The sequence below is a fragment of the Monodelphis domestica genome, chromosome 2 (genome assembly GCF_027887165.1).
Source record: "Monodelphis domestica isolate mMonDom1 chromosome 2, mMonDom1.pri, whole genome shotgun sequence".
Taxonomy (NCBI): Eukaryota; Metazoa; Chordata; class Mammalia; order Didelphimorphia; family Didelphidae; genus Monodelphis; species Monodelphis domestica.
Genome location: NC_077228.1, coordinates 217,017,335 through 217,043,548, shown reverse-complemented (window position 1 = coordinate 217,043,548; position 26,214 = coordinate 217,017,335). Strand labels below are relative to the sequence as shown.

At 43.5% G+C, this 26,214-nt stretch overlaps 1 protein-coding gene across 5 annotated transcripts in view; it reads right to left on the bottom strand.

Moving 5' to 3' along the window:
* SLC39A11 (solute carrier family 39 member 11) overlaps window positions 1–26,214 on the bottom strand; it is a 521,155-nt gene that overhangs the window by 2,438 nt on the left and 492,503 nt on the right. For all 5 annotated transcript variants that reach the window (XM_007482717.3, XM_007482716.3, XM_003340311.4 and 2 more), the window contains 2 exons: window positions 5,772–5,870; window positions 202–360 (listed from right to left, as the gene is read on the bottom strand). In XM_007482717.3, coding sequence (XP_007482779.2) covers window positions 202–360; window positions 5,772–5,870 — 258 coding nt within the window. The remainder of the gene's footprint in view (window positions 1–201; window positions 361–5,771; window positions 5,871–26,214) is intronic.

The window sequence follows — 26,214 nt, the reverse complement described above, 5'->3', positions numbered from 1 at the left end:
TAGCCCTAGGTGTGTGCTTGTTTGGTTGGCCAACAGGAGCCCATTGGCCTTTTCCTCTTTCTTTTACATCTCAAGTGGCCCAAGGACACACATGAGATTGAAGCTGGTATGGGAGTGTGCCAGGATAGAGAAGATAGAGAGGAGGAATTAAAAGTAGGAGGATCCAGAAGGAATGGGTGGGGAACAGTATAGTTTACAAACCTGGTCTGGGCTTCGGGAATGATGTCATCAATGACTACATAGACCATGGCGCCAGCTGCAAAGGCCAAAGCATAGGGAAGGATGGGCTCAGCCAGGACCACAGAAAAAGCACCAAGGAGCCCAAACACTGGCTCCACCATGCCACTCAATTGGCCGAACCTGTGGGGGGAGAGAGAGAAAAGATCTAGGCTTCTCGGGGTAAAGTGTGGAGTAGACACCTAGCCCTAATGTGTACCAAAGAGCCCTGAATGTGCCAAGACTTTGTGCTGCCAGGGTTGTTCCTCAACTTAGGTCACTTGTCAGGGTAGAAGGGTTGTGTGGGATCAGAACATCAAAAAAGTGTCAAGGAGTGGCTTCACAGTAAGAGGAACCCCCAAAGGGACCAAGTCAAGAATTTGGACTCTGAAGGAAGGAGGAAAATTCTCTATAAGACACCTTTTTTTCACATTTTTCTCTCAGAAACTCAAAAGTACTTCATTATTATAGTTTCCTTCATTTCCCATGAGTGCTTTGTTATAAAAAAATAATTTTTTATATGCTCAGGGTAGGGGCAGCTAGGTGGCTCAGTGGAGAAAGAACCAGGCCTGGAAATGGAAGGTCCTGGGTTCAAATTGGGTCCCCGACACATTCTAGCTGTGTTACCTTAAGGCAAGTCACTTAATCCTAATTACCTAATCCTTATAACTCGTTTGCCTTGGAACTATAATTAGTATTGATTTTAAGACAGAGTGTAAGAGCTAAAATTTTTTTTTAAATTTAATAAAATGCTTGGGGTTAAATTATTCTTTTTTCATGTTGTACTTGTTACCTTTTAGCTTTATTTGTTTATTTTTGTTACTTTTTGATAAATATAAAGATAGAGAGAAAAACAGGTATTTTGAAGTCTGCAAAATCAGACCTATACAACTGTGTAAGTAGTGACAGTAGCAAAATCTATAAAAATCCATAGGTACCAAAAGCATTAGAGGGGATAAAAACAAACAGTTTTTTCCTAAATTTTTCTAAATACCTTATTAAAAGTATTAACTTTACACAACCTTTTCTTAACAAAGTATAAATAATGGAAGCTTATGGTTTCATGCACAGAGTAAAAAGCTCCTTCAGGAGTGAGACAGTTTTAATTTTGTACCTGTACCCTCACTGTGGAGCAGAGTGCCTTGCATATCATGGATGCCTAATAAATGTTTGAATTAATTTTAAAAAAATTTGAAACTCTATTTGATTATTTGTATGTGTTTACTGTCACTAAGACAAAATAAGCATTTTCATTTTTTAAAAATTTCAAAAGAATTCACTCACAAAAATGGAAATATGTTTTGTGTGATAATATATATATAACCCAGATTGAATTGCTTGCCAGCTCCAGAAGGGGGGTGGGAAGAAGGGAGGGAGACAATATGGCTCATATGACTTTGGAAAATTTATGTGGATATATGTTATTAAAATTAAAAAAAAAATTAAAAAATTCTAAAAGATGTGTTTTGTTCTTAGGTTCTCACAAAGCCAGGCTGCTCAGTACATTTTCTATTTCAACCAAATCTCTCTCTCCTCCCCAGATTTCAGAATGGCCTTGGAAAAACTGATTAAGAGATCTAGTTCATATGGGTCTGGCCTTGGCAAAGGATTAGAAGTCCAACCCCCTCATTTTACAGAGGAGAAAGGAAAGCCACAGGTCTCATAGGTTAGAAAATTCTCATTTTTGCCTCTTGATTACTGCCTCTGTCTTGCTTCTGCTTCATCCTACAATTTCCCTTTGATATATGGGTTTTTCCTCTGTTTCCCCCTAAGTCGCTTTGGTTTCTTTTTTGGTTCAGATCTGTGATTTCATCCGTGTGGGGGAACTTGAAGAATGGAAACTTCCTCCACTGAGGCATAGAACTGAATGAGAGTATTGCCTGGGACACCGAGAAGTTAAAAAATTTCCCATGCTCACACAGCCAGTGTCTGTGGTCTTGACTCAAGCCAGCCTTCTACCCACTATGCAACACTACCTCTCATGGGCAGTGAGGGAGGGGTGCCATGGTACACAAAGTCAGGAAGACTTAAGTTCAAATCCCACCTTGGACACTTGTTAGCAGTGTGACCCTGGGCAAGTCCCTTCATCTCTGTCTGCCTCTCATCTGTAAAATGAGTATAATAAGATCATCTATCTCCCAAGTTGTTATGAAGCTAAAATAAGATAATATATACAAGACTCATTTATAGTTGCAAACCTCAAAGCACCATATAAATGCTAGCTTATTATCAATGTTGTTATTTATCCTGGCCAAAGAATTCCCCCACCCATGGACAACTTAAAAGTGGTGAGCCCTTGGCAAGCTGGACTTTGGACAGCAGACAAAGTCTGTAGCAAGGTCTGAATTTGAATTCTTTCTAATTTGTTAGGACCTGAACTTTGCTGACAAAGTCTCTAAGGACTCTGGGGTGCTCAGCACACAAGGCAGCTGGCTTCTGAGTGGGTGCCCAAATTTCCCTCACCATGAATTCCCTTTTTGGGTGACTATCTCAAGGATCATGACTATTACAAGTTGAGGGGAGATTTCTGGGAATTCCAGGACAAATCTATGTGGGTGAACAGCAGGGCATCGAAGATAAAGATAACCACTGGTAGATAGAAGACTCAGAGAGGCATAAGGAGGCCTAGCTTTGTGGCTTCTTGGCTGTGTGTAACCTCTGGTGAGCCAGCCACCTCTTTGGACCCCATTCATCCCATCTGTAAAATGGGAGGGAATTGCTTTGACCCAGGTCTAGTTCTGGATGAAGGGAAAGAGGGTAGTCTGTTTAGGTTGTAATCTTTCCCCCTCTCAGCTCTGGGAGATTTTGGTTCTCTGACTACGAGGCAATAAATGGTCCTGATTTTGACTACAGGGAACACTCAGAGGAAGGGAGTTCTCCCTGCCCTGGCTTTGACCTCTAATCTCTCTCTCTCTCTCCATCCCAGCAACCCTGCTGTCCAGTGGTTTACAGAGTTCATACCCTTGGCTATTTCACTTCAGGAAAAAAGGTTTGACTTTGAGCCCAGACTAGAGGGAGGGAAAAATGTTGGAGTGCAAGGTCTGAGAACTGACCACAATTCCTCAGCTTCCTCTTTTCTCAAGGTGGCTTTGCTATTTGGGTATGACTGATGGTGTTCCCAATTCAACAAGTTAAGTTCCTACTATGTACCAGGAACTGTACTAGTTCTGAGGAATTCAAAGTCAAAAAATGAGAATGGCTCTGCCCTAACAGAGCTTACATTCTACTGGGAGAAAACAAAATGTTTGTAGGTATTTCTTCCTTTTCCTCTAAAATCACTATCTTCTTCCCCTGCCCCATTAGCCCATCGAGTGCTCTGAAGAAAAGAGTGTCCTGAAATGCCAAAATAGCCTCAAAAGGGGCAAGAACTAAGATGCATGTATATTCTCAAAGAAAAATCCCCTCGAGCTGACTTTTGAAGGAATCTAGGAGTTGGAGGTGAAGAGAGAGAGAGTTTTCCAGGTATTTAGAAAACCAATTCAACCAATGGGAAGTGTGCAAAGTTGGGAGATGAGTGTTTAAAAGCACAGTTCTGGCACCCAGTGGATGTTTAATAAATGCTTGTTGACTATCATCTCCAAGTCACAGCAAATTTCAGGTTGGTTGAATGAGGGTTAAGTGACTTGCCCAGGATCACAAAGTCAGGAAGTTGTCTGAGGCCAGATTGGAATCCAGGACCTCCCATCTCCAGCCCCCCAAAATATTTATTAAGCATTTAATAGGTCAGCCAGGCACTGTGCTAACTAGGCCCTGGGAAGGCAAAGAAATCCCAAACCCCAATTCCCTGATTAAAAGTAGTTCACATTCTAATATAAATGGAAGATAATCTCAAAGGGGGGTACAGGCTGGGTGGCTGGAGCAGAGAATGGAGAAGCCCTCTTACAGTTAGTCAGTAAGCATTTTTTAAATGCTTGCTATGTTCTAAGCAATGGGTTAAGTGCTGTAGAAGGTAAGATTTGAGCTTGCATCTGGGCCTTCTTGACTTGAAGCTTCGGACATCTTGGGACTGCAATGGTCTTCAAATCAAAATGTGTTTCTAAGGTAAAAGCCTTAAAAAGGTGGCTTACTACTTGTGTGATCTTGGACAAGGAACTACTCAACTTTGGTTCTCTGTTTCTTTATCTGTAAAAGGAGGCATTTGTACTAAATGGTCTCTAAGGTCCCTTTCCATCTAAATGTTATGATTTAGGCCTAAGGTATGGTATATTTAGACATAAGAAAGAAATTTGTGATAGGGAGATTACCAGAATGGCACTATTTCTTCCTCCTTTCTAATAGACTCCAGAAATAGAAAATAAATCCATTTGGGTGGAAGCAAAGAGGTGAGCCAGGCAATTTCTCAATGTTCCTTCTAGTCCTCAGAAGCCAGCATTCACTCTGATCATCCATGTATGTATAGCCCCACTTTAGTGGATTCTTCACCTGGATAACTGTTGCTATGGAGATGAAAGACTCCAGCAGATGTTATCCCAGAGTTCACCAGTTGGTGATGGGGGTTTGGAATGTAGGAAATCCTACCAAGAAGGAGAAAGTGGGCACCCAGCTCCTGCACGCAGGCTCCTGTAGCTCTTCCTCTGTGACGCAGTGAGCTCAGACCTTACCATGAGCTGAAAATGAATCTTCCCTCTCACTCCCAAGAGTGTGCATGATTGATTAGACTCAGAAAGAACTCTGGGTTCCCCTTCCCTTGTCTGTCAAAACCAGGCTATCTCGGAGCCTGTTTCTCTATGGCTGGTACAAGATTTGTTCTCCCTCGATAAAGTCATGATGAGCCGGGTTCCACATTACCAGCTGGTAGCACGAGCTGCCTGCTTCTTCCTATTCCAATAAGTCATCTCCATCTCTGCTCACTATCGTCTTTCCCCAGGCCCACTCCTTTCTAGAAAAGAACATTTTTTAGTTGCGAAATCCTCATCTGGTCTTTAACGCTGGCAGAGGGAGAGAGGAGAAAAGAGGCTCTATCCCTGGCTTCAGCAAGCTAAGGTAAGGGGGAGGGAGAATGGGCATTGCCTTCATGTGAAAATGCCAAATGTGATGGGGGATAAGTGCAAGTATCCATAATCAGGGGATCCTATCAACAGGGAAAGAATAATAATGGACATACACACACATAACCCCCCAAGATTCACTGCAGACAAACTCTTAGAGCAAAAGGGAACTGAATCAGGGAAAGGGTCATTCTGCTGTCCATGGGGCACCCACCTCCTACATATACCTCCAGCTATCAGGGAAACATCCCTTAAGTTCCTTCCATGCCCTGTAGGTGAGAGGGATCTAGGCTTCTTAGCTTGTTCAGCTTACTAGTGGGGCACAGTTTAAAGGAACGCCCAGTGGGGACCTTCCCCATTCAAAGTGATGAACAGATCATTTCAGGCTCGAGCAGCAGGAGGTGTAGAACAGGGGGTTGGTGTTAGGGGTAGGGAGAAGAGAAGAGAGGAGGAAGGTGGTTCATGGTTCCACACGAGAAGATACTCTTTGGTTATTCACACTCTGAATTCTGGTCCAAATCAGTGGTTGCTGATTCAGTCCAGTTCCACAGAAGACACAGACATTACCAGAAGGCTCTCCAGGTTGAGTATCCAGCACCACGAAGTGGGAGGCTGACAGCCAGGCCCTCAGGGAAATTCTGGATCCCAATTCCAATAGCAAGATTCCTAGAAGACCAAGAAAACATACAATGCTTATGGTTAGGGATCACAATCCTCAGGAAGAACTACCAGGAATAGATTATGAAGACTAACACTGCTGCCAAAATCCACATGGGGCCTCTCAAGTATCACCTACCTGGTTAGAGATGGAGCTTTAGACAATTATCCCTTCCAAAGCTTGACTTTCCCCATCACAGTTTCAATATATTGTGGGACAGCATTAGAAATTAAATGGGAATTTGGGGGGTTTTGCAGAAGATGTAAATGATACATGAAGGCGAGCAGACAATACAGAAAAAGTTTAGAAACAGGAATGCACATTTAATTCAAAATTTACAATAAAGTATTATAAACACACCATAAAAGAAAAAGAAAAAATTCTGACTTCTCTGGAATGAACGGGGGGTAAAAAAATTTTAGGCAGATTTTCTAGATCTCAAGAGTGTCCGTGTCCCTAACCTCCATGATATGGAAGGGATAACTGTGTTGCATATGGGGAGTGGGGGGTGGTCTGTCACTGTTTCCTCATGTACAAAATACTTATAGACTATTTTAAGAAAGGTAGAGGGTCCAGAATGAGGAAGGTGATCATCCCACTGTAATCTGCCCTGTTCAGACTAACCAATTAACCAGTAAACATTTATGAGGTGCCTATTATATGCCAGGCACTATATTAGGTATATTATATTCAATTATATTCAATTTTGGCTGTCATGTTTTAGAAGGGTTTACAGATAAACTGGAGTATCCTTAGGGAATGGAAAAAGAACTGAAATGATGTTGTTGCATGACTGCTTGAAGGAACTATAGGAGCCTTAGTGATTATCTTGTCCAAATTCTTGGTTTTATATAAATAACTTGCTCAAGGGCACACAGGTCATAATTGGCAGAACCAGGCCTCAAACCTGGGTCTTCTTGCTCCCAATCAGTATGCTTTCCTCTATATATGCCTTTAGCTCAAAGAAGATTTCCTCCACCCACCACAACATTCATTGTTTTCCTTATATTTGCACAGTTAACAAATATTTATTTTCCCTCTCTCTTGCCCCCAATCAAAAAACAAAACCCCAGGTAAGTATCATAGCATCTGTTTTCCTTTTTGGGTTTTTTTCCAACTTGCATTTTAACAAACACCTGCTATATTATATCCCTCCCTTTGCCTTAGCTCATATTAGTCTCCATTTCAGTTCATATTTATTTTCTATCAATCGTTATAGTAATAATTTCTTACAGCAAAGACATGATCTACTCTTTCATATAGCACAATTTGTCTAGCCATTCCTCAATGGATGGTCATCTACTTTGTTTCCAGTTCTAGAACAGTAAGCAGGAGGCTATAAATATGTTAGCCTTTCTTTTGGGCTTGGATTTCCTTGGGATATGTGCCTGGCACTGAAGAGCTAGCTAGCTTGGTTTGTATAAGTCTAGATTGCTTATTAAAATATTTGGACCAACCCAGAGCTTCACTTAAAAAGGTTGCTATCTTTTTACAACCCATCAAGACTATCTACATCCCCCAAAAAAACTTTGTGACAATATGATAACTATCTTCAAGCATTCAAAGTTATATCATATAAAAGAAGCATCAGACTTACTTTATTTGTCCTCAGAAGACAGCCCTAGCAACACTGAGTGACAATATAGACACAAGAATTTTGGCTGTGTTAGAAAAAAGCTGCTTAAGGGACAATTGAATGGCTCAGTAGATAGCCAGGGCTGGAGACAGGAGATCCAGTGTTCTCAGATACTTCTAGCTGTGTGATGCTGGGCAAGTCACTTAATCCCAGCTGCCTAGCCCATATGCTCTTCTGCCTTGGAACCCACACTTCTAAGGCAGAAGGTTAAGGCTTTAACAAAGACAAAAGCTGCTTAAATATGGAAAGGGGTGGGTTTTTTGGGGGGGAAGGGGTTTTCCATAGTTGGAGGTGCTTATTTAGAGAGTGAATGACTGTTAGGCATGTGGTAAAAGAGATTCCTACTCAGCTATGGATTGGAATAGATATCTTCTTAGGTCATGATCAACCCTCAAAGGAAATGCCATTCATTGCATATGAGAGTGCTATAGATTTTGCTATATGTGCCATAAAAAAATTTGTATGTTATGTTATTTCAAATAAAGAAAACATATTAGTAATTTTGTTTCATATAAACTTTACTCTACCCATATGCTATAGTAACCAATAAATCAACAAACATTTATTTTATTTACTATGTATCAAGCCTTGGAAATAAAAGGAAAAGCAAAACTAGTCTCTGCCTTCAAGGAGTTTACATTCAAATAGAGGAGATGAGATTATAAATAAGTGGGGTTCTGTTGTGGGTGTTGTTCAGTATCACTAGGATGGGCAGAGTAATAAGGGGTGGGAATACCTCAACACTGAGGAACAAGTTCATTGTTGGTGGATGGGGAGAGATTGGATGAGACGAGCAGGTGGTGTTTGCAGGCCTGCTGCCTTATTAGGCAGTTAAGTGGTACTGTGGATAGAGTGATTAGGCCTTGGGTCAAGAAGACTTGTCAAATTCAGCTTCAAGGGGCAACTAGGAAGTAGAAGGGATAAAATGTTATATCTGGAGTCAAAAGAACCTGGCTTCAAATCTGGCATCAGATACTTCCTAGCTGTGTGACTCTGGACAAGTCACTTAATCCCCATCACCCTTGACATTCTTCTGCCTTAGAACTGATAATAGACAGAGGGTTAAAGGCTTAAGAAAAAATCCAACTTCAGATACTTAAAAGTTGTGGCAAATCATTTAACCCTGTTTGCCTCAGTTTCCTCATCTGTAAAATGAACTGGAGAAGGAAATGGCAAACCACTCCAGTATTTCTGCCAAGAAAACTCCAAATAGGATCAGGAAGATATAAATAACATAACATAAGGACAGCAGACTCACCACAGGCTAGAGCATCAGAAGATCTGGAATGTGAGGACAAAGGCTCGATCCAAAATGTTCCAGGAAGATCTTAAGAAGCTAAGATCCCTTTCAGCTGGAGGGATCAGGATAAGCTAATTTGGTCCTTAAAAGGAAGGATTTCAACAGGCAGATCTGTGGAAGGAGTCAAGTTCTACTCGTGGTGGGAGGGGAGTGGACTCAGGAATGCAGGGGAATGGGATAGTGGAACAGTTGGATGGGAACAACTATAGGATATATGTATAATTTGGGAGGGGTTTTGTGAAATAAAGCAGGAAGGGTAGCTTGGAAAATGACTATGGAAGATCATTTAAAACCAGGCTTGGGAGTTTGTTGTAAGGCTATACCTAGACACTCAAGCTAATTAGAGAGGACAAAGGGAGTAATAATAGAACATGAAGATGATTCTGGCAGCTGTGGGAGAAGGGTTTGGAGGGCTTGAGCTGCTGGGGAGATCAGTGTGAATGGGGAGAATGGGATGTATTCAAGAGATACTGTGGAGGTAGAATGGACAAGGTTTGGCCACTAATGGATGTGGGAGTGGGGTGAGAGAGAAGGCAGAATCAAATAGGATACTGAAGTTTTGAACTAGGAGAAAAATGGTATCAACAATACATCTCTATAAATCTTTGTCAACAATAAAAATAAGAAAGTTGAGATGCGGTAGGAGCAGGTTTTAGGAGGAAAAATGCACTTGAGATCAGTTTTGGAAATGTTTAATTTGGAATTCCAATAGGAAATCTGGGTGAAGACAGTCAGCAGGTATGGGGAGAGAATGTGAGGCTACACCTAGAGATTTGGGAATCTATAGTATAGATATGAGAAGGGAATGGATAAGATATCCCAGAGAGCATATAGAGACAAAAGAGTTAAGGAAATATTCTTAAAGGACACCCACACTTATGAAGCAGGAGGTGGAGATGGAGAAAGAGTGATCAGATATAAGGAAGGAGAACCAAAAGAAGTGAGATTATCAGGGAGGATATAGTCAAACAGTGGCAGAGAAACTTCCAACAGGGTAAAGACTGAGAAATATAAAGTAAAGACTATTAAATTTGGCAATTAAGAGGCAACTGGAGCTACTATGGAGAGAGAAGTTTTAGTAAAAATGGTAAGAAGGGTAGCCAAATTTTGTGTGACTAGGAACTGAGTTTAGGAAATAAAAGCAGCAAAAAAGAATTTTTAAAATGATGTAGGATAATAGCCTAAAAGGGGAGGCAAAGTCAAAGGATATTCCTAGCTGCCTGCCTGCCTTCCTTTCCTTCCTTCCTTCCTTCCTATCTTCCATGGAAGGAACCAGGAGAAAGGTAGGGATTAAAGAGATGTGGATGAAGATGAAAGAGAAGGAATCAATGTCTGAAAGCCTCAACATTATGGAGAACCTCTTGTCTGGGACCTCATCACATTCTCCTTCCACCATGCCAAAGAAAACAGGTAATATTCTTTACTCTGAGATGTTGCCCCAGGTTGCTCCAGGCCAAATAGCCAATCTGAGGTGGGACCTCTAGTTCTGAGGCTGTAAAACTGACTACAAGCATCTACAAGGCAGGCTCTATGAGCTCTTTTCCCCAGCCTGTCCAGGACTTCACCAGCCCAACTAACAGCATAGAAACACCATTCTTCTGTCCCTGGCCGTGTTATCTCTGGCAAAACTGTATATAACTCTGCCCTGCCCTGAGCTAGGCCAGTGTATTTTCAAACCTAAGTAGGTGGCACTCCCTGTGAGTGCTGCTGTGCCAGGGGAGGTCTCTTTCCAGAGGGCCCTGCCTTCCTGTGTTGGATCTGAAGCTATACCCCATCTCCCTGGTCCATTGCTACTGTGTATGATACACTTGAGATTTTTTTTATCTGTGGGTGTATCCTATCTCCCCAAGGAGACTCTAAATTTCTCCTATTCCTTTCTTTGCCCCACAGCTTTTTTCCCCTTAAACTATCACATCTCCTCTTTCCATCCCATCTTTACTCTCAAGGCCTCATACAAGGTCCTAGCATCTAACTATGCCCAATGAATGTTCCATTGTCCCACTAAACATAGATTTATTGTGTGTTTAACTAGATGGCAAGCAACTTAATGGCAGGTGCCATGCCATTTCCATGCTCCAAAGTCCTGTCCATTTCATCAAATTTGCTGGAAGGATTCAGAGTCATTAATGAGGGTTTGACAGCCACATCATCATCTTTTCCCCTCTATCTTTCCTTCTTCCCAAATTCACTATATATTTCAGAAGAGAGAAGGAAAATGTACCTGTCTGCTATTAAGGCAGCTATATAGAAACAGAAGCTAGAGAGCTATGTATACAGTTAGGAAGACCTGAGTTTAAATCCAGCCTCAGACATTTACTAGCTATGTGACCCTGGGCCAGTCACTTGACCCTGCCTGCCTCAGTTTCCTCATGTGTAAAATGGAACAATAAATAATACTTATGTCAGAGAGCTGTTATGAGGATCAAATGAATTACATGTGTGGAATGAGCTTTACAAACCTCAAATATATAAATATAGCTACTTATTAATAGCCATATGCTATTATTACAATTACAGATATGGAAAAAATTCTTGAGTGTTGTTATAGGGGAGGAAGAGTCAGGCAGCAGTTGGAATTAGCTAGGGTGAAGAGCCTCAAGCAGGGTCTAGATTGGGGAGTCAACTGGCAGGAAGAGTGGCTGGAGAATGCCAAGCAAAGGGATAAGCAGGTGGCACTGGGACCAGGGCAGAGGTGAGAGCATGAGCAGAGCCCACCCTGGGCCATGTCCCAGCTGTTTCCTTTGCTGGCAACTCCTGACTCAGCTGTGTGTGTGTTATCTGCCAGGATCTGGAGCAGCAGGGCTGGACAGCTATCTCCTCCTCAGTTATTTCACTGAGGGAGGCAGTGGGAGGGAGTGGCGGGGGGGGGGGGGGTTCCTCAACAGGGATAGAGATGAAAATCCAAAACAGTATTGAAAAGCAAGGGAAAAAAACATCCCTTTTAGAACACAGTGAAGCTGCTGTCTCTGTGTTGTTTTTTCCTTCCCAAGCAGTAGCACAAAGACACTATTACTAGTCTGGGGCACTACAAATTAATGGGAGGCAGAGGCAAGCCTGAATGAAGGGGTTCTTTAAGAAAAACCACCAGCTCCCCCTCCTCCACACCACCTCCCCAGGATTGGCCCCAGTGACAAGCCAAGCCCCACTGTGACCCTTCACCCCCTGGCCTGGCTTGCAATAACAAGGAGATCCTGTGAGAAATGCCAGGAAGGGGCCAGCAGGACAGAAAGAGGGGGGCCATGGGGGGGGAGGAGAGAGACAGAGGGGAGAAATGGGGGAAGGGGAGAGAGAATGGTGGAAGCAGGAGGGCAGGAGGCAGCAAGGTTTTAGCTGTTCTGGCAGCTTCTAAGCAAGTAAAATGCTTCAGGGGACAAGGGCATCCTAGGGGAGGTGAGCTAGGTGTTTGGGAACAAGTTGTCTCTGTGGAGCCACTAGACTTAGCCCAGAGGGAATACACCTTCCTTTCATTCCCTCTGGAATAACTGAAAGAATGTATTACAGAACTGTGCCCCTCCTCCAACCCCCCCCCCAAAAAAAAAGGCTGTGCTAGATCAACCCAGGGCTCTTCCTTTTGGCTCTTTTCCCCCCAGTTCCCCCCATAAAAGAGGGTTGGGGGAGGACATGGCCAGACAGATGGTTTCCCAAATCGCATACCCTAAAACATCCTCTTTATTTTTTCTATATGCCTTTTCCATTTTTGTTTTATTGGGAGGCAATACCATTAGAATAACCTTTCTAATTATTTAGGCAAACATTAAAAATTAATTTATATTTCCTAGCAACAACACATCACACTGATTTCCTGGGGATGTGGTAGGAGGAAGGTAGGAGGGGGGTGGCAGGGAAGTATGGCATTCTAGGTGGCAGAAGAAAGAAACCTGTGTGGGATGAACAAGTGGCTGAGCCACACATGGGTCATGGAAAATAAAACTGATAGTTTTTAAAGACCCAGTTTACACATCAGATTGGTTAACTAACTCGGGGGTCCCTCTGTGGGAACTTCTAATTTGAAGTCTTCTATCTTGGTTTCTTTCTAAAAGAACCCCACCAGTCCCTGCTTTCCCTCTAAGAGCCCCTATGACCACCAGTCCCTTTGGGCAGTTTATTTCCTGCCTAGCTCTGTTCAAGAGCCCTGAGAGCTGGGAGGCTGAGGTGCAAAGAAGGTGGGGGGGCGTGTATGAAGATTTCTTTCCTTAAAGGGACAGCAAGAGACAATTTGCTCCCTGTCTAGGAGTAGGACACAAAGGAACAATTCAGGCTTTTTAGTACCAGGCAGCAGTAGCAGCAACTGGAAATGGGGGGGGGGGGGAGGGAGTGAAAGCAGAGGGAAGGCCATAGGTTTACTCACAAATATTGACTCTGAGAGCCTCTACTGGCAATGAAGTTCCAACAGACAGAGAAGCCAGAGTCAGTAGGCTGTGATGTGCCAAGGAGAGATGAATAGGAAAAATGGTTCCCATTCATGGGGACTGGCTGTCCAAATTGGTTCCCGGTATGAAACTGGCAGACTCAGGGTGAGTGGATCTGAACTGTGGGGTCTGGCCTCTAGGGCTCTGCTTCCCAACATTGACAGGCGCTATGGTGTCAGGGAGAGTGGGCTGAATCTGCAGTCTGAAAGACCTGGGTTCTAATCTCAGTTCTGCCGCTTAGAAACTGGGTGACTTTGGAGAAATTACTTGCCTTGGCTCAGTCTTAGTTTTCTCATCCATAAAGAAAGGGATAGGGTTGGTCTCAATGGCCTCTAAGATCCCTTTCTAGCTCTATATCCATGATCCTGTGACTGCAGCAGTTTAGTAGCTGAAAGGCAGCTCAGGCTTTTCCCCCCCAGGGGTTGTTCTGTCCTGACACTCACTTTGGACTTGACTGGGTTGGCTTTTTTTTCTGGTAGGAAAAGTTTTTGTCTGTCCCTTCTCAGAGATACCATTTACCCAAACATACAGGGCCTTGTATAGGAGGAAAAAACTGAATCCATGGGCCTAAGTTTCTCTTTTTACTCTAAAAGGTCTTCAAGTGGCTGAACCTGTCTCATTTCTAGGGTTCAGAATTAGAAAGGACACAAGAGATCATCTAGTCCCTGGCTTCTTAACCTTGGCAGGTCATTGGGACGAGAAGGGGGAAAAGTCTGTGAATTGTGTTTGTTTATTTAAAACCCTTACCTTCCATCTTAGAGTCAATACTGTGTATTGGCTCCAAGGCAGAAGAGTGGTAAGGGCTAGGCAATGAGGGTCAAGTGACTTGTCCAGGGTCATACAGATGGGAAGTGTGAGGCCAGATTTGAACCTAGGACCTCCTGTCTCTAGTCCTGGCTCTCAATCCGCTGAGCCACCCAGCTGCCCCCTGTGAATTGTATATTTTTTAAAAATCTCAATAATTATATTTTAGTGAAATTGGTTTCCTTTGTAATCTTATTTATTTTATATGTAAATTTTGCTTTGAATAGACGCAGTCTGCTTACCACAGAGCCTGTTGTGTCTCTGACCCCACCATGCTACATCTACATTTAAAAAGCATTCTGAGAAGAGTGCCATAGGCTTCACCAGGCTGCCAAAGGGCACACACAGAAAACTTAAGAATCCTTGATCTAGTCCAAATTTCTTATTTTATAGATAGGAAATGGGAGCCACAGATAAAGAGATGGCAGTGGGGGGGGGGGAAGGGGAGAGAGAGAGAGAGAGAGAGAGAGAGAGAGAGAGAGAGAGAGAGAGAGAGAGAGAGAGAGAGAGAGAGAGAGAGAGAGAGAGAGAGAGAGAGATTTGGCCAGATTTAACTAAGCAATAAGCAGGAATGCCAGTATTTGAACTCAGGTCTTCTGCCTGCCCTCCAGTATTACTCTTGCTTTGACTAAGGGATTTTTCTTCATGGCTATTGCATCTATGGAGGATATCAAAGCAGCCTGTGTGTCCCCTGCCCTCAGAAGCTAAAGTACACAGAGGAAAAGAGACTTGTTCATGGCCATATATCAAATTAATGTCCTCAGCTTCTTATCTACCAGAGAAAGCCTGAGACCCTGGGGAAAATGGGGCCTGTTCTGTTTTTCTTGATATTTCATCTTCCATAACAGGCACAGGATGGCCACTGGCAGGACAGCCTTTATTTGACAAATGATGCACATTACTCTGATGGCCACAGGGCAGTGTCTATGTGGGAAGACTTTTTAGGAATAGATGACAACCTAGAACAGAGCAGGGCAAAAGCAGAGTGTGGTGTCTGGTGGGACCTGATCTTCTCTTTCCAAACAAAAAATGACCAACTCAAAGGCTGCTGGGGAAAATACTCCAATACCCCTCTTGGGCAGTCCCTCCCTGTGGATGGCAGAGACATCCAAGACCCAATGCCACTGATTCACAGCCAGATGTGTGGACTGTTGTTTTCAGAAGACCAAAAAGGCTAAATCCCACAGGCGTTCTTTCCCAGGCCAAGCAGGGGGTTTTGTTTCAATGACTATCATTCACATCTTCAGGAGGCAGGGGCAAGTGCTGACTGAGCAGTGCAGTCCAGAGAGGTTCTCAAAGAATTCATTTCTCAGATTTCCTACTTGAAACCCTTCCCTTACAAGAGAACCTTGATGCTTGGGCATGAGAAATGCCTTTGGGAGGCTTCAGCATTTGTGGAGGGTCTAGAGGGAGTCTATCCCTCCTCCACAGACAACCAGCAGCTTAAACCAACTCTTTTCTCATTACTGAGCTGCTGGGCAGGATCAGAGGAATATTCCAGTGGGAAAAAACCTCCCAAAAGCCATCGAGGAGTCCAACCACCTTGAAGAGAAAATATCAATGTCTGTACCCTACCGCAAAGAGCTTTAGCCCCTGATTTCACATGTGTTCAGGGCAGTTCTAACTTAACTCAGTTCAAAAGCACTAGGCAAGCATTAAGTACTAGGCAGAGGGCCGGGCCCTGGGGGAACAAAGATGAAATCAAAACATAGAAGAAGGTGCTTAAACTGAACCTGGAAGAGAGACAGGGCTCCCAAAGGGCAGGCTTTGCATGGCGTCCTAAAGTTTATAAGTAGAAGCACTGTCAGACCCTGCCAGACAGAGAAAACCTGGAAGAAGACTGGGGAAAAGGTCTTGGAAAAAAGTCATCCATTGACCCAACCAGAAGGAGAAACCATTTAATTGGGGATGCTTTCATGGCTTTGTGATAACCCAGAATGTCACAGTTTCAGAGCAAATTGTTAAAAATGACTTCAGATTTCATTTATCTTATCACTAGTATCCTCTTTCCAAAGAGATGGTGCCTAGATTTCTTGGTCTCCAATGCATCAATTTAAGAGAAACAGAGACACACACACATGCATATACATACAAAGAAAGAGAAAGACACACACACACACAGAAGAGAGACAGAGAGGGAGGGAAAGAGAGACAGAGGGAGGGAGAGAGAGACAGAGAGAGACAGGGAGAAAGAGACAGAGAGAGACAGAGAGAGGGGAGGGAGGGAGAGAGAGAGAGAGAGAGAGAGAGAGAGAGAGAGAGAGAGAGAGAGAGAGAGAGAGAGAGAGAGAGAGAGAGAGAAAGATACAGAGGCTGAGAGAGACAGAGACAGAGGGAGAGGGAGAGGGAGAAAAGCATCTGGGCTTTTTCAAGGTCAAGCACAGAAAACTTCCTCTAAGTCCAAAGCCTTGTTCTGAAGGGTCTATTCTCTGCAAGCTGATTCTGAAAATAGAGCTGCATATTACTAACAAGTCTCTTTTCACTGGGCTTTCAATTCCTCCTTGCAGTGTACAATGTGCATGTGTATTCTTGCGTGGCAGGCCCTTACATACTGTTTTGATTGTTATCGCCTCGTCATGAAAGGCCCGATTGTTGGGTCTGGCGATGACATCACTGGCTTCCCACTGGGGCTGTCTGTTGAGGTGTTTGATCAGCTTGCAGGTGGGAAGAGGCCTGGTGCTCCCCGCAGGGGCCCGACACCCGCCCTACCTGTTCAATGGAGCTGGCTTAGCACGCAAAGGATTTTCTCTGTCCTCTCCCTCTCATCGCTCTTGTCATGCCTCGGGCCAGCTGCGATGGGAAGAGGAGATAAACCCTGTGTGCACTCCCTTCAGGTCAGACACCCTCTCAGGAGGAGAGCAGGTGCATCCCCAGGAGTCCAGCCCCTCCAGGGCATGCTTGGAACCCTGGATCCTACTGCTCAAAGACCCCTGGCTTGCTGCCACTCCCTGGGGCCAAGCATCATTCCCTGCTTCCTCACTCTTAAGCAGAAGGCTGGCCTTACACAGGGTGTCCCCAAAGTCTAATACTGTACAGAGACTTTAGGGACATTCTGAATGTAGGGATGAGTGGCTTGGAAGGTGGCCCAAACATGAGGAAAAGATTTCTTGTTGGATATAAATATGGGTGATGTTGGGTAAGCTACTTTATTTCTCTGGAATTCAGGCTCCTCATCTACCAAATAAGGGGCTGCTGTGGGTCAGTAGGTCAGTGGGTCCGAGCCCAGGACCTGGAGTCAGAAAGAAAGCCAAGTCCACATTCAGTCTCAAATACTGTGTGGCCTTGGGCAAGTCACTTAACCTCTAAGAAGCAGCCCTGCAGCTCAACAGACAGGAGTGCTGGGCCTGAAGTCAGGAAGACCTGAGTTCAAATCCAGCCTCAGATGCTTTCAGCTAGGTGACCCTGGATGACACTTAAGCTTGGATTAACTAACAAAATCTACTGGATCTGCCAGAGAAGGAAATGGCAAACTGCTCCAGTAATCCCGCCAAGAAAACCCTGTGGATAGTTATGGGCCATGGGATCACAAAGAGTCAGGCGCGAATGAATGAACAATGAACATTGACAGTGATACAAAATAAGGTGTTTGGATTTTGTGGTCTCTAGGGTGCCTCCTGGCTCTGAATCGATCCATGGTCCTTGGGAATTTCAGATTTCCCAAACAAAGGCTTGATATGTCATGGACTATGACTTTCCAGCACTGAACAAGGTGCCAGGCATAGAGCAGGGGATCAAAGAATGCCACTTGGATTCCCTCTGCACCTCCCTCACTCTCAGCTTCCTCATCTGTGAGATACTAGATTCAATGATCTTTAATTCAGTTTTCAATTTTCCAAACATTTATTCACCAAGTCCTTTCCATCTCTAAGTGTCCGGGAGGAAACGTTATCAGGCACAAATACCGTCGTGGCCATCTGTGGACTGGCCGGGCGGCTAGCACAGATCAGGGTTCAGAGGGCACATGGGTTTTCATGAAGAGATTTGGGGAATAAGGCATTTCTGGGTGGGGGTTAAAAGCCAAGAGGATGGGGGCACTGGGTGACTTGGCAAGAATATCTCAAAGTTGGGGGAAGGGATGTGAAGGGAAATAGCCAATTGATGACTAATATGGGTGGATGCCAAGGCCAAATCTTGCCAAGGGCTGGCATTGCAAGAAGGACACTTGCCAGGGAAAATGGCCAACTGCAGTAGGTGCAAGGCTGTTTCTAGGCATTTTGGAGCATCTGGCAGGAATGTACCCCAGAGAACCCTTTGCACCACTACTTAAGACCCCTTAAGTCAGTAACACTGGGTTGCAGCCTGAGGACCTACCTTGTGGCCAAATCCACATTTGCTGCATCCACAGGAACCTAAGATTCAGAGTCGCCAAAGACCTTAGACATTTCTAGTGCAAGGAATCTGTGAATTTTTTTTTTTAATTCAAATGCCTATAAATCAACAGAATTGGCTTTCTTGGCAATCCTATGTATTTAAAAACATTATGAGAAGGGGTCCACAGGCTTCCCCTGACTGCCAGAGGGGTTTAGGACACAGGAATGATCCTTGGTCTCTTTCAACTCTCTCCCCATTTTACAGATGAGGAAATGATGGACTGCAGAGGCAAAAAGATTGGCTCAAGGTCACACACACACACATACACACACACACACACACACACACACACACACACACACACACACACACACACACACACGACAGTAGCAAACCTGGGTACTGAACCCAGACCTTCTCATGCCAAAGTCATTACTTCTGTGGCCCAATGATAATAGCTATAATCGTAATTAACATTTATAAAGCCCTTACTATGTGCCTTAAGCATTTATGAAGGGTCTGGCACTTTTCAAATATCATCTCCTTTGATCCTGGAAACAACCCTACGAGGTGGGGACTATTATTATCCCCTTGATACTAGCTGTGTGACGTTGGGCAAATCACTTAAGCACTCCCTGCCTCAGTTTCCTTAACTATAAAATGGGTATAATGATAGCCCCTCAAAGGGTTGCTGTAAAGATCAAAGGAGATGATGTTTGAAAAGTGCCAGACACTTCATAAATGTTTATTTCTTTCCCCATGATGTGATATCCATTAAAAATTCTTTGGAAAATGAATCATGGAAACATGGAAAATATTTTAATATTTACCACCATGTTAGTGAAAAATGGTGGATTTTTTTTAAACCCTTACCTTCCGTCTTAGAGTCAATACTGTGTATTGGCTCCAAGGCAGAAGAGTGGTAAGGGCTAGGCAATGGGGGTCAAGTGACTTGCCCAGGGTCACACAGCTAGGAAGTGTCTGAGGCCAGATTTGAACCTCGAACCTCCCATCTCTAGGCCTAGCTCTCAATCCACCGAGCTACCCAGCTGCTCCCCACCCCCCACCCCCTTTTTTAGCAGCAGCAAGCTTCCAAGTGTATTTCCTATATCATAAAAGGAGGGGTTGCTATCTGGGACCTTGGAGGTCTTACCAGCCCTAATTAAATTTCAGATCCCTGAAATAGTGAAGAAGCTTTCTTCACTTGTGTTCATCTTGGCCCTGGTATTAGCCCCTTAGTGCCTCCGTGTATGCAAATGTAAGATAGAAACTCATGAAATTACACTTTCCATCTGGGAGAAGGCAAGGAAGATGAGAGGCTAAAAAGATAATTTGGAAAATATTCAATTCTCTAGTCATCCAAATATCATCAACCCATCCAACAATATAATCAGCAAGACTTTTAGCATTGTCTTTGATAGGGTTTAGAATTTTTTGACAAACAGCTCTTTTGCGGTTCCCATCCTCCAACACTGACTCTTTCAAATCTTTTCCTTCCTTAAACAGTCCGAGTTACCTGTTTTCTCAACTTTTGCAGCTAGAGATTGACCTTCATACTCTCCTGTGAAAAATGAGGCCAATCAACTCTAGCTCCCCCTTGCCCCATCTCTGGATCTCACAGCCCCTTGGCATCTTCCTCCATGAGGAAGAGGGGATCTTTCTTGTCACCAAGGCCAAACCCTCTCTATGAATCCTTGATCCCACCATCTCTCTCTCATCGCCTCTACCATCATCTCCTTTCTCTCTCATCTTTCATCTCTCCCTGTCTAAGTTCTTCCCCTGCTGCCTACAAATGCTTCCAAGTCTCCCTGATCCTTCAAATAATCCTCATTAGATCCTATCATTCATTCAAACTGTCATTCTATATTTTTCCTCCTCTTCTCTGCCAAACTCCTAGCACAGAGCCTGGCACATGGTAATGGGCCCAAGGATCATGGAGTTTTAGAACTGAAAGGGATGCTGCTGAATCCACTCCTCTCACTTTACGGGGTAGGAGGGGTTAGGTGCTAGCCATGAGACGCTGGACTGGTCAGTTCATAGACCACTGATCTTTCCTCTTAAGTCCAGCACCCTTCCCACTGCCAAGGCTGATGTACACTTTAATTCAACCAAATTGGCTTTCTTTTTGTTCCTTATACTTTCCATCTCTCATTTCTGGATCTTTATCCTAGAGCCCCTCATTCCTGGAATTTACTCTCTCCTCACCTGACTGAGAATCCTTTGCTTTTTCAAGGCTCAACGTAAATACTACCTTCTATACAACACCTTTTTTTTTAAAAAAAATCCTTATCCTTTGTCTTAGAATTGGTTCCAAGCAGAAGAGCAGTAAGGGCTAGGCAATAGGAGTTAAGTGACTTGCCCAGGGTCACATAGCTAGGAAGTGTGAGGTCAAATTTGGACCCAGGACCAACCATCTCTAGGCCTGACTCTCAATCCACTGAGCTACCCAGCTGCACTGATACCCTTTTTGATGTCTCTAAACATCAGTGCTTTCCCTTCAAAATTACCTTGTATCTAATATATATATACCATATCACATATAACATATACTCCCTGAGGGCAGGGACTCTCATCTCCCTTTTAAAATATATTTAGTATTATTTTCTTTATTTATAGCTTTAATATTATATGTTAATTTTCTATTATAGTTCTATTCAAGATTACATATTTAATACATATTATTATATATTTAATATTAAATATTTATATCTCCAGTTCCTAGAAGATTGCTTGGAATAAATATGTGCTTTCATTCATTCATTCATTCATTCATTCATTCATTCATTCATTCAGTCCTGTGTGTGTGTGTGTGTGTGTGTGTGTGTGTGTGTGTGTGTGTGTGTGTTGTTTCCCCTGGTTAGATTGTAAGCTCCCAGAAGGCAGGGAGTGTTCTTGTTTTTGCCTTTGTATGACCATTGCCTAGCACATAATGTACATTTAATAAATGCTTGCTAACTGATTGATTACTCTGCATCAGAAGGAGCAGGGATGATTCTCCCCTTTTATACTCTGAGAACTGAGGCCACCAGACTTGGGGAGGGTGACCCTGGTGGTCAGTGAACAGGTCAGGCTGGGAATTTGAGCTAGTTTCTAGCCTCAGCCCCTGTCCCCTCATACAAAGCAGGGCTATCACCATACAGGTGTGCATCTACAATACTCTTGGGTTCTCCAGCTGTTAGTGGTGGCAGCCAAGAACCCCTAAAGCTATTCCTGACCCTCACACTGGCCAAGAGGAGCACATCTGGGAAACCAAAACTGAACTCATCATGTGGACACATTGAAAGGATCCCCCAGCCTGGAAACTTGAGAGCAGCTGCTGGGCACAGAAGGAAGAGCTTGCTGAAAGACTTCTTTCTTGGCCTCTAGTTGGATGCTCTTCTAGGTGGGAGCTTAGAGCTGAAAGCTGCTGAATGCCATGAGAGCTCAAGAGCCTGGCGGAACCCTCAATCATGAATCTTTCTGACCAGCTTGGGACCAAGGCAAAAGGGACAGAATAGGTCCTTTTTTTCCTTCCCACCCTTCCTGGTAGAGAAAACTCTGGCTCGTCAAGTCCTCAGGTTATGTGGCTGGAGATCTAGTCAGACCTTCCCTCCCTCCTCCTTTTTCCTCAGAGGGAGAGCCATTGCTCCAGCAGCGAGGGTCTCTGGGGGCAGATGCCGGTTTCTTACAGCTGGGCCAATGAGGGGGGGGGGCGGCTGGGAGCAGGAGGCTGCATCCCATCGCCAATAGAAGGGCTCGTCTGGGGCCCAGTATGGAGCCAGCCTTCCAAGATAAACAGGCATCAGGATCAGAATGCTGATGGGGCAGGTGTCTCAAGGTGAAGAGAACATGGGCCCAAAGGCAACAGGAGGAAGGAGTCAGTTGTTTCCTCTGCCTCTTTTCTGTCCCTGAAAGACTGGGGCGAGGTCCCAGGAAGTTCTGAGCTGCTACCAAAAGACTAGAACCCTGGGCACGTCCCCTAGCTCCCTTGCCTAGACCCTTACCCTTCTTCTGCATTGGAACCAATATTTAGCATCCATTCTAAGACAGAAAGGAAGGGTTTAGGGAGCAGCAAGGTGGCTCATTGGATTGAGAGCCAGGCATGGAATTGGGAGGTCCTAGGTTCAAATCTGGCCTCAGATATCCTAGCTTCCTTGGTAGGTCGCATCGTCCAGCCTATACCGCTCTTCTGCCTTGGTACCAACACATTGTATTGATTCTAAGGAGAAGGGTAAGAGTAAAAAAAAAAGGTGACAAGATTTAAGGCCACAAAAGTAAAGTCTTAAGAAAAACACAAAGGAGAAGTTAGGTGGCTCAGTGCATAGTCAGACCTGGAGATGGGAGATCCTGGCTTCAAACACTTAAGTCACTTACTCCCAATTGCCTAGCCTTTTCTGGTCTTCTGCCTTAGGATCAAAATATAGGATTGATTCTAAGATGGAAGGTGATGGTTAGAAAAACCCAAACCAAACCACTGGCTTCTTTGGAAGGTAGGAATGCAGACACCCAACACCAGTCTTTGCCTTTAAGGCCTTTCCTCCTCCTCTTCCCTGTTGGAGATGTCCCAAAATGCAGTTGATGGTGTGAAACTGGAGTTCAGGAAAAAGATTAGGGCTGGCGATCTAGATCTGATAGTCATTTACACAGAGATGGTAACTGATGAAATCACCAATTGTGATAACACAGAGGAAGAAGAAAAGAGAGCCCAGGACAGCACCTTGGATAACACTCATGGCTAGTGGACATGATCTGGGTAAAGAATCAGAAAAAGGAAACTGAGAACACCAGGCAGGTAGGAGGAAAACCAGAAGAGTGTAGTTACACAAAAACCTAGAGAGCAGAGATGAACCAGGAGGAAAGCGTGATTAGCAGTGACCATGGCTGTGGAGAAGTTAAAAAAGATTTGAGAAAAGTCAACTATATTTAGCAATTAAGAGAACACGGGTAACTTTGGAGAGATTTTATAATGAGGTTGGAGATTGTACAGGGTTAAGACAAGAGTAAGGTGGGAGCAAGTATAGTCTACTTCATCAAGGAGTTTAGCAGAGAAGGGAAGGAGTGATAGAGGACAACAGCTAACAGGGATAGATCGAGTAAGAGTTTTTTAAGGATAGGGGAGATTTGCAGCTGGGAGGAAGTCCTAGTATCAATACTTTATTTGCAAAAGGAAAAGAAAATTGGAAAAAAATTTATAGTCAAGAGTGGATGACCTAAACTATAATCATTAATGGAATACTATTATATGGTTTTTAAAAAACCCATACTGCCAATCCTGAAAGACTTATGATGGAGAATGCTATCCACTGCCAGAGAAAGAACTGTTGGAGTCATCTTTCACATGTATTTTGGGGTTTTGGTTAGTTTGGGGTGTGCTCTTACAGCAATGACCAATATAGAAGTGTTTTGCATGACAATAAAAATAAAAAATAATAAAATAAAAACCCAAACCCTACAACTATGGAAGACATAGTAAGTGATGCAAAGAGAAATCAGCAGAACAAGATCCTCTACAGTGACTACAACCATATTTTGAGAATTCAACAAAATTCAGAAGGGGATGTAGAAAAAGTATAGGGTTATAGATCTGTTAAAATTCTGTGTTAGCTTTTGATCAAAATACCTGTGGTTCCAGTTGTAAGGTCTTATTTTAAGATTCTTTCAGGTGCTAAGAAACACAGTGTCTTTTAGATGATCTATAAATATTAACTTAGCTGTTTATGTTGTAGGTATGAGATGCTTGTCCAATGACCTACATGTAGGCCTACTCCTGGAGGAACTGCATGATGTTGCTCTTGACATTCTCAGAGGGTTTATATTCCTTATTTTCTATAAGGTTGGTGCTACTGTTATCCCATAGTGGAGACTAAAAATCAGAAAGGTTGAATAAATATAGCCAGGGTCAAACAGGTAGCAAAAGATATAGAGACAGGATTCAGCCGTTGGTCTTCCTAAAAGATTCACAACTCTATCCACTAGAGCCAAGTAGCCTCAAGTACAAATGAAGGCCAAATCATGGGTGCTCCTGCACAAACCAATTAGCTTGATCATGTTGCTAATCATAATGAACACTGGACAAATGCTGGTGCCAAGAGATTGGTAAGGGTGCAGATGGCTCAATTCAATGCTTTCCTACTAATGGAAAAATAACTCTCAAAGCTACGTCCTATAGATGGGGTTCCCTACTGTTCTCTTTTATATATAAAGCATAGCTCATTATCACTATTCTATATAGGTAGATTGATTATCTATTAACAGTATGCTGTTGGGGAAAAGCCAGGCCAGGTTCTGATACAAAAACAGACCTTTACCAGTTATAAATATTAATGCGATTTAATTATTTTTTTCTTTTTAAGGAAAAAAAAAGGGTGCCCTGCTTTTTAAAAATGAATGACTAGCTTCTGTCACATCTCTGGTGGTCCTTTCTCTCTTGACCATTAAGTGAATGGCAGCCCAGGAAAAGAATTCCCTGGCCATTATAACTGGGGCTTAATTGGCTCCAATAGAATGATCTGGGTGGCATTCCCAGGGTGATGCAGCTGTCTTGGTGGGAGGGAGTCAATCATACATTGTAATCTCTGGCCTTGGCTCCTCCCCTCCTGTTTGCAAACAGTAGATTGGCTGAAGGGGTGGACCAAGGCAGGCTTTGGGTGTGAGGACAGACCTCCAGAGAAGCAAGCCAGTGATTGGTGAAGAGCAAGACAAGTGTGTGAAAGATGGGTAGAAAATGAAACTACACTTTCTAAGTGGGGCGCGGAAGAGCAGGCACCAGCATTACTGACACCGACCCCAAATGGCCAAGAAGGATCATGGTCATACCCAAGGAGACACGGCCTAATTATTCTCCAACTGCCTCTGTGGAAAAGGAATTCAAGGATCTGTTCACAGAAAGGATACAGTGAAGGCATGCACTGAATTTGGTTCACTGATACTGAAGATGACTTGGTAACAGGGAGCTAGTTATCTTTTAGGAGAGGAAATTTTTTTTTTCCTGGAATCATTCTGAAGCTTTTATCAGACCTCCCTTTCCCTGGAAAACCACTAAAAGAGATAGCCCAGATCACCCATCTGCTGGTTAGCAACTGAGTTTTAAAAAAAAATCTGAATTGAGTTAAGAAAAGTTGTATGATATGCCCCTAGGCTTTCCATTCCCTCTTCCTTAAAGTGAGGGGCTGGATTAGGGCCTAAACTCCCTTCCCTCTTTAAATCCTCTGGTCTGAAAGTTGGCCACCGGATTATTATTATTTTTTTAGTCACGACAACTCATGAAAACATGTCTCCTAAAGTGCAAAGAATTTCAGTCTGTACCCATTGCAATGAAATCTCAGAACTTTGAGCTATGGAAAAAGTAATTCTTTGAGTATAAGGACTTAAAGAAAAAGGAACTTGGTCCAGCCTGCATTTCTGATTATTATAGCTGATTATCTATCTATCGATCAATCTATCCAATCCATCCATTTATCTATGTAGACATAGGCATTCAAAATGTTAAACTTTAAGTTTCATAACTTTACAGAAGTATATTACATCAAGGCTTGGGTTGTGTTATAAAATAGGAGTATTTTATATGAAATGATATTGTAACTGGGTGTTCCAATTTCCATGTCAGGGAATAAAAAGTTCCAAACCTAACTAGAATTCTAGGAATTTTTGTAGTGGAGAAACAGGGTTCACTTATGCTCTGGGATTGATTCAGCAATTCTGGGGAGAGCTTGGGCCTAGAGAAGACCTGGGTGGGGGGTGGGGGTCAGCCAGCCAGCCAGCAGATGAGAGAGGACAGCTGTTTTGGATGGGAGTAGCATGATGGTAATTTGGGGAAGAAAACTCTGGCAGCCGTTTTTCAGTGTGACTTTGAGGCTAGAGACCACGTGTAGTAGGCTGAACCACCATTCTAAAGAACAAAGAATTCTGATGGA